This window comes from Topomyia yanbarensis, chromosome 1 (assembly GCF_030247195.1).
Source record: "Topomyia yanbarensis strain Yona2022 chromosome 1, ASM3024719v1, whole genome shotgun sequence".
NCBI lineage: Eukaryota > Metazoa > Arthropoda > Insecta > Diptera > Culicidae > Topomyia > Topomyia yanbarensis.
In genome coordinates this window covers 159,034,685-159,043,741 of record NC_080670.1, presented here as the reverse complement: position 1 = coordinate 159,043,741, position 9,057 = coordinate 159,034,685, and the positions used below count along the sequence as shown (strand labels likewise).

The 9,057-nt window shown below is 38.1% G+C and overlaps 1 protein-coding gene across 2 annotated transcripts in view; it reads right to left on the bottom strand.

Annotated features, from left to right (window-relative positions):
• Positions 1-3,541: 3,541 nt before the first annotated feature.
• Positions 3,542-9,057, bottom strand: part of LOC131678983 (O-acyltransferase like protein) — a 40,311-nt gene continuing 34,795 nt past the window's right edge. For both annotated transcript variants that reach the window (XM_058959496.1, XM_058959487.1), the window contains exons 4-10: positions 6,565-6,853; positions 6,315-6,499; positions 5,715-6,238; positions 5,179-5,305; positions 4,716-4,905; positions 4,512-4,660; positions 3,542-4,004 (exon numbers count right to left, since the gene is read on the bottom strand). In XM_058959496.1, coding sequence (XP_058815479.1) covers positions 3,759-4,004; positions 4,512-4,660; positions 4,716-4,905; positions 5,179-5,305; positions 5,715-6,238; positions 6,315-6,499; positions 6,565-6,853 — 1,710 coding nt within the window. In that variant the 3' untranslated portion in view covers positions 3,542-3,758. The remainder of the gene's footprint in view (positions 4,005-4,511; positions 4,661-4,715; positions 4,906-5,178; positions 5,306-5,714; positions 6,239-6,314; positions 6,500-6,564; positions 6,854-9,057) is intronic.

Below are 9,057 nucleotides of genomic sequence, written 5' to 3'. Positions count from 1 at the left end.
AGAGGTGTGGTCCAACCAGCGAATCACGACTGTACACTGAAGGTCATTTGGCATAACGGACATTTGGCATAACGGTCATTTGGCATAATGGTCATTTAGCATAATTTTGAGAATTGATCACACTGCAGGTCATTTGGCATAACGGATATTTGGCATAACGGTCATTTGGCATAATTTTGAGAATTGAGAATTTTTAGAAGTGATCACACTGGGAGTCATTTACCATTTTTTCAACTACAGGGGAAACACATAATTTAAAACTGTTCGAGAAGGCAGGCATAATTTTAAGCCATGCTACTGATGAAGGTCTTTCCGTACAAATATTTTTATGTTAAGGAAAACAGTAATTTAGCATTACGGTCGTTTAGCATATGTATATGTAGTCATAAAGTTATTGATTACCAGGATGTTTTTGAGTATATCCTTTCTTGTATGTATTATGTATTTCGATTGTATGTTGACAATAACGTTCATCGTTTGAGGGAAAGTTAGTTATGCAGTTGTAAGCAGCTGACGTGTTGATCACAGGTTTGAGCATAACGGCAACTACCTAAATATTCAAATGACTTTAATTCTTCTTTACCAATTAATACAACAACATTTACTACTATTGCTGCTAAGCCACATCGCTTCAAGTCGCGTGCTGTCCGACATCGCTGTCGCTCCGTCGGAATTAAACTAATTTATAGCCCCTATGTTTGAGTAATCCGGGCAAACGAGTGGATCACATTTTTGATTGCGAGGGGTTCGCCGCTTTCGACGGCGGGTCGGCGGCCACCTCGTCCAGTGAATCCTCAGCGGCTTTGCGCCGCTTCGAATCCTTGGTCTCGGTTATGCGGCAAAATCGCTTTGTACTGGCTTCGCCCTAAGTGCTAGAGCAGTGTAACAACCGACGGTTTAATATATGTAGGTTCATTCAATAAATCATCGTTTGAAAAATATGATGAAATCCACAAATGATAAAGTAAATAGTTCGAAAGAACAGCTCATGATATAAAGAAAGATAATAAGGACAACTTGATGAATTGTAACATTGTATGGAAAACCAAAACTCATTGGCGATCATAATAATAATGGCCAAAACAAAACATACGTCGGGTGGATCGCAGTTCTACACTATACTTTACTAAAACGTAGGGGAACTGGGGGTAAGCCCGACACCCTGGGTAAGTCCGACACCCCACGACTTTTCCCAGATATCAAATTTTAAATCATACAATAATGACAGGATATTATTAGTACCATTATTTTAGGCATTTCGATACACATCGATGCCATATGGGTTCATTAAACGTCAACGAAATAAACAAAACAAGCGAAAGCAAAGTTGATGCGCTTTTGGATGTTATTTTTAGTTGATACATTTTAAGGTTTTAATAACACAAAAGCTTTGAAAATAACCAGTTTTTGTGTCACACATTCTATTCTACTCTCCATATCGTTATTTGTGTGTAAACATATCTTATGTTTGAGTATTTCAATACTGTTAATTGAGCATTTAACAAAAATGCTGTTGGGGTAAGACCGACAGTTTTTGGGTGGGGTAAGACCAACACGGTGTTTAGATGATTGGGTTCGTTTTTGATTCGATACAAACGACTCGGTATATTTGTTGTATTCAATTATACTATAATTACGTCATGTTAACAATCAGAATACACGGAAACTATGTTTTTTGCATTTATTTTTCAGTATTATCTCAAGCCGACCAAAAAAAAAATAAGAATTAAATTGAACGTGACGCACGCTTCGTAGTAAGCTATCCGGTTCGTGTTGTGATTTTTCGGAACACTGTTGATCAATAATCCGACGGTCAATGAAAATTTTTCATCAATTCTATTTGAAAATCTCATATTAAATTATACATTTCATTTCCTTTTGTAATATAACTATGAATATTACAAAAAGGAATGAAAAGTATAATCTAATATGAGATTTTCAAATAATATTGATGAAAAATTTTCATTGACCGTCGGATTATTGATCAACAGTGTTCCGAAAAATTACAACACGAACCGGATAGCTTACTACGAAGCGTGCGTCACTTTTAAATGAATGAGTCCTAGTAACAGCGTATATAATCTGCTTGCAGAACAGCTCTTCTTCGTTATAATTGCTATACAAGTGGCAATAAAGCTCGAAAGAATTACTTGAGAAAATCCGTACCATAATATAAACCATGCGTTAAACATTATTTATTCATAACACCACGCATTCGAATGTTCTTCCTCTTGCTACGCGATGAAACTACAAAAACCATGCGTTTGCATCACACATACTCATATACACATAATTGCACTTTATCACACATACACAATACATTTTTAATGGAAAAAAATGGACAAAAAGAAAGTTCAAAAGGGGGTCGCTCTTGCCCCTTTGGGGTGTCGGTCTTACCCGCAGCGTTTTTAAAATGTCATTTTTCTCCATTTTTTGGCAACCAATAATTTTTAATGAATTCAATTTTTTGAAACGCTGAAAAAATTATATTTTAAGAACTACCTAAACAAGAATTATGCACAGAATATACAATTTTAGGAGCTTTGTGGAATTTTAGAAAAATTATTGCGCTTAAGGTGTCGGACTTGCCCCGCGGTCCCCTATGTCATAGCAAAGAATCCATTGCAAGAATGAACAAGCACAAAAATTTCAAAAATGAAACTCAAAAGAACTGCTCATATTTAAAAGAAGGCAAAATCAGTTATAAAATGTTAAAAATTCACTCGAACTATAATCAATATTAGGTAATAGATAACACATTATTATTATTATTGCTTAGTGCAGCTTTAACCTTATAAGTCATTCACCTGATAAACTACACATTCGTATGTTATGCCAAATGACTTTCAGTGAGATCACTTAGCAAAACTATGCCAAATGTCCGTTATGCCAAATGTTCGTTATTCCAAATGCCCATTATGCCAAATGTTCGTTATGCCAAATGTCTGTTATGTTTTTTAGTAGCTGAGTTCGACTGAATTGACAGCGGTTATACCTCTACCCAGTCTGGAACCGGTTCGGAATTCTGAGTAGATTTCAGCTCAAATGCATCAACCGAATAAGTCGAAATCGGTTGTATCCATTGAGCTGCAATCCATACTGAATTCATTGAGGATTCCGAACCGGTTCCGGAATAGGTTTGACGGTTAGTTGAGATCACTGGTGTGGCGGCGCTAGTGTTTTATCGTATATTAATTCAAACGTTTACACAAGTTTTTTAAATATATTATTTGTTCGATCATGGATGTCTGTTCTCTGTGACCATATCAAGAACGAAACAATTCAAGGCCAAAATTATGTTATCAATCTGTAACTTAACTATGATGTTACATGTAATATCTACATGTAACTTCACTGTGATAACAGCCTTAAGAGGATTGGTAAAAAATCAATGTTGTCTTTACCTTCCGGCAGTCGCACTAGTGCACTGAGTGCACGCTGCTTTGAAAATATAGCGAAATCGTCTGAAAAAGGGGGGGGGGGGTAAAAATATCACATGATGTAATAATTGTTAAACAAAGAAATTGTATATAAAACACAATTGAAGAGACATCCCATAATTTTATTTATTTAACTTGTGCCTGCTTTACATAGGCCTCATTGAAAATATTATTATAAAACTTATAATCATATTTTTCAAAAATCAGCAGCGCACAGTCTTATTGAATTCGATTTATTTGGTATAAATAATCTTTTATCTCTATATTCTGGTTTCCTTAAATACTAAAACATTCTAAATAGCTTGTAGCATATATACATCATTCATTCAAGTCTTTAGCCTGATTGAAAGGATAGACGATCGTTTTATTGCTATTCTCGTTGATATCACACGAACTTCCACTTTCCGGTTGTTCCATTGTAGATGTACTAACGAGTTCTTTGGCATTACTCCGTGTTCTCTTGTTACCGAAGAGAAGTTTTTTAATGTTGCTAAATGGAGTCTCGAAAAGAACAGTTAGTAGAAAGGACGCCACGAAAATTACAATGTATTCGTTGAAGTCCAACTGAAATAAAATGAAGAATTTAGTGCGAATTCGATTAGGTGGTCTTCTTTTTTCTATTTTGTTATTGGTTAGGTTATTGCTGACGATCTGATATTTGAAAAAATAAACGCTATTTTGAATAGTTGAGATAGGAAATACAGTCGTGATTCGCTGGTTAGGCCACACCCTCTGTGCAACTAACCAATTTGACTCGCTAGTTGGACCAAAAATGTATTTGCTCACATCTCTAACTAATATCAGTTTGATTGTCAAAGTGAATTTGACACGAGATTTTGACATTCAGATGCTTTTTAGTTGGACAATGGTCCAACTAGTGGAGGTCCAACTAAAAAGCGGTCCAGTTAAAAAGTGATTAACCAGCGAATCACAACTGTGCAATTGTGGTAACAGAAGGTTAAACGTATTTGGTTCTCTCGTTATTATTATTGCGTTTGAGCAACAAATTTCCAGAGATAAAACATAATAAGTATTGTAGTCGGTAAAGGTTAAACATGGCTCCTAACATACCAAAACTGACGTTATAAAGCTGTAATGTTGCGCGTTACGAACTCGCCCCACATTGTAAAAAAAGATGGGGAATTGCGTTAGATAGATGGCGTAAGAGATTTTCGTCGTCACTCGGAATCCGGACCAGGAGAACACATCGATTAGTTTATCTGAAATGATTAGAGAAGATTAATCAAATCTATTCCGTAAACCCGTGGACCATACTTCTATATCCTAAATGCGAGGTAAAAACAGTCCACGCAAAGAAGATGCACCACGCGATCGGCGAAAATGCGGCATAGTTAGCGGCATGCAGTGGGTCATACACGTAGTGCATCGAACCCATCGGGGCGGGGCCAAAGAAGGCTAGTGCTAACAGCAGGATGCTTGCGTACCATCCAAGCCGGAGTTGATTCTGTCAGAAACAAAAAAATAGATTTATCATTTGTGTGTCATCATTGTTATACTTACTGTCAACGTAGTGGAGGTTAATAAACTTTGATATCAACCCATAACAATAGATCATGAAAACCGCACTCGTGAGCATCGGTTAAAACGTGCTCTACAACCGTGTGACGTCTTTTCATCTGTTTAGCATAAAATTCCCATTGAAACTAATCATATGCTAATCACCCTACACAGGTGAAATCACAAAAGCTCATTTCGCACTGATCAGTGTTCTACTTACCGGTGTTAGGCTGATCGATTTGTAGACACGACACGCGTAGCCCAGCATGACACCCATCAGGTACACGGTTAGCCGGTAATACGGTAGAATGTACATGTTGTCCGCCGTGTCGAACAGTTGTTTGACTCTGAAAACGTGCGTGGTCGCGTGGAGAGAAAATGACAATCAATACCCACCAATTATTGTGGTTTTTACTTGAGGCGAAACTGAGTCAAGTTCTAACCCTAATTGCTTTCAAAATGTATGAGCTGATAGCGGTTGGGGTTGGAGCCTGACTCAGTTTCTGGGTCAAGTAAAAACGGCATCAATTTGAAGGAAATTTTCATTAGGATATAAGTAAAAATGAGGGATTTTCTACGTTTATTTTTCTCCGTTAACAACTTGGTTTCTTTAATTCTTGGCATAAGATACTGGTAAAAACCACCGTCTTTCGATCCGTGACAATCGAAATAAAACAATCGAAGCGTAGCTCTCAAAGATACTTACGTCCTATTGAAAACGTTCTCCATGGTTATATAATAAACAGCTAAACTTACGACGTGCCAAAATACACATAGTTGGACAACCGCAACTTATAAGTTATGTAGAACCTGTGCACAGTGGAAACCAGCGCTAGTACAATCAGGGCCATACCACCTTTCCTTGGCCACTTCCAAATCAACCAGATGAACAATGGCGACACGAAGAACAGCTCCGTATCGATGCCAACGTGATGCGTATGGGTGAGGCACATGTTCTTGAATCCGAAGTAGTTGTGAATGAAGAGCATATTGCGCCACCAGTATTTTTTGCAAATGTCACCGTGATTGCTAACGACGAGATTCCATTGCGGTCCGCTGCCCAAGAATGGCAACACAAAGGTACAGAATAGTATCAACGCCCCTAGTGGAGGAGCTATTCGGAGAATTCGTCCAATATAATCCTGATACAGCTTGATTCGCTGGTTCCGCATGAGTCGGCCGATGAGCGAATATGTTGTGAGGAATCCACTGAACATGATGAACGGATCGGTAAAGATAGACGCCGCTCGTCCCACTACCGTCCACGGCTGACCTAGGGTCTGTGAAGTTTTACATTGTTTTTCTGTAGAACTTGTTGCTGTAAAAATATCTAACAAATATACGGATGAAACTCACCTCGCTCATATCGGTTCGGTTAACATATGGATTGAAGAACAGTGCCATCGATTTATGGGCAATGACTAGTAGTAAAGCGTTCAAAAATCGTATACCATGGACACACGCCACATCGTTGGGATCATCCTTAACGCAGAAAATCGTTCGAGTGTTCCTAATCAGCGAAAACGCCGTTAGCCATTTGTCTAGGGAAGAAATTTAAACTCGTCGAAATAAATTTTGCCTTAGAATTTTTCATCTTTCAACTTACTTTTTCGTTCGGACTTGTGCTCGTAAGCTGTTGAGAGTATTACAATCATTAAATATATCATAAAACCGATCCAAACTTTCGCTGTCGCCGGTGTGTAGTACTTGTCCCAAATGGAATTTTTGATCTCACACAGTTCGGGTTCAATATTCACATTCAACTGTAAACCGGTACCATCGACTGTATTTTTGAGGAATTCTGCTAACGAAAGTTGTACGTCTCGAGGAGTGCAACTGGCTGGCACGCATAATGCCCAGTTGATGGTGGAGAAGCGTGGTACGCGGTGTCCTGGCTGAAATGAAAAAAAAAACTTAATTCAGCGCTTTCCTGTTATCTTGTGACAAAATTACATTCACGGGTGAATCGAGTGAGATATACAATAGACTGCCCAGAAAAATAATGAATTTTTGAAAACTCAATCGGCCCACCCCTGAGTCGATTCCTAGTCCCATCAGGAGTACTTGCTCCAAATTTAAAGCAAATCGGACAAGTCTAGCTACCGGACCAACGTGCTTGAAGTTTGTTTGGGATTTTTCGACAATTTACATGGAGAAAACCCTCTTGCTCACATTTTCGCCGCTAGGTGGCACTGTATACATAAGATTATCACCAAAAGTGAAACTTAAGAAGATAATTCTATTTTCTACATATTTGTTGAAGACTGCAAAGCGATCCGACTCGAATAGAAAAAGTTATTACACTTTTAACGAAGTGATGTCTGAGTCTGTTTTGCATGGGGCCTAGCAGTGCATGATAGTGTATCAGTACTAGGTTTTAACAAACTAAACATTTTTGTGGATTAATGGTTAGATTTAGCTGAATAGTATGTTCGGAAGAATTGCAGTACATAATACGAGTTATGTTTTGGTTAGAAAATTTTAGTTCAATCTGTGACCGTATAGATGGCGCCAACACTAACTTTTCAACAGAGAGAGATAGAATATCGAGATGTTTGGAAGAATTACTGCAATATTCTTGTTCTACAACTTTGTAGAAGACACCTAATTTCTATCTCTCTTCGTTGAAAAGTTAGTGTTGGCGCCATCTATGCGGTCAGATCTGGAACTACAATTTTCTAACCAAAACATAACTCGTATTATGTACTACAATTCTTCCGAACATACTATTCAGCTAAATCTAACCATTATTCCATAAAAATGTTTAGTTTGTTAGAACCTAGTACTGATACACTATCATGCACTGCTAGGCCCCATGCAAAACTGGCTCAGACATCACTTCGTTAAAAGTTTAATAACTTTTCCTGTTGGAGTCGGATCGCTTTGCAGTCTTCAACAAAGTTGTAGATAATAAAATTATCTTCGTAAGTTTCACTTTTGGTGATAATCTGATGTATACAGTGCCACCTAGCGGCGAAAATGTGAGCAAGAGGGTTTTCTCCATGTAAATTGTCGAAAAATCCCATACAAACTTCAAGCACGTTGGTCCGGTAGCTAGACTTGTTCGATTTGGCTCAAATTTGGAGCAGACACTCCTGGTGGGACTAGGAATCGACTCAGGGGTGGGCCGATGGGGGTCATTTTTTTTTCTGTCACTCTAATATACAATCTAGACAACTTTGAAAAGAGTGATCAGAAATACCCAAAACTAAATTCATTCCAGGTTAAGCTCTAGGCCAAACTATCGATTATATTTCCAGAGTGTTTTAAAGGGTGAGCATGAAATTACCGTAACACGTAACTCTGTTCGAACTGGACATAAATTAGCCGAATTTCGCACATTTTCTCGTTGCAGTGTACTGTGAATTTCGAAGTTGTGGTTCATTCCGGCAAAGATAGAAGTGAGTCACTAGGAGACGCGCACTGTGAAGTTACGAAGATTTGGGAAAATTCTAATCTAAATCTAACAATCTAATAAACATTGAAATATGGAATGGCTTACTATATTAAAACTAAAATAATCTTTGCTCTGGTGGGATATGCGAAACAGTTTTGTAGCTACTAGTAATAACATATTTTTCAACAGGGAGAGTGGTAATTCTTGTCAGTTATGTAGCTGGTATCAGCCCCCTGTCAAGGACGACGTCCCTGTGCAGCCAGCATCACTGCCATACAAACCAAAACATTAACTTTGAATCGATTGATTAAAGCTGTAATTAGTTACTAAACGTAGTTTTTCTGAATAATACGGTGTTAAATCATCCCACAAGGTGCAAAACGTCGTGTGGAATGCTTGAATGTCGTGTATAGTGCCGAACATAATTCTTTGTTTGGGGCTTTATAGCGATAACGCCCCATATATGTAGGTCGCTGTCAAACTCCATATGATGGTATAGGGTTGCCAGAGGGCTGGCTGGTATACATCAATACGCATTCCATATGGAAGTATACAATAAATATTATATTGGAAAGCTGATAACCCGTCGTCGACGAGTTGCGTCCCCATGTAAATTACGAGCCCTGCTGTCGTTTGTAAGTTGCGCCTACATTGCAAAGCGCAGTTGTTGCACTAGTCACAAGACTAGAGTTTCAATGATAA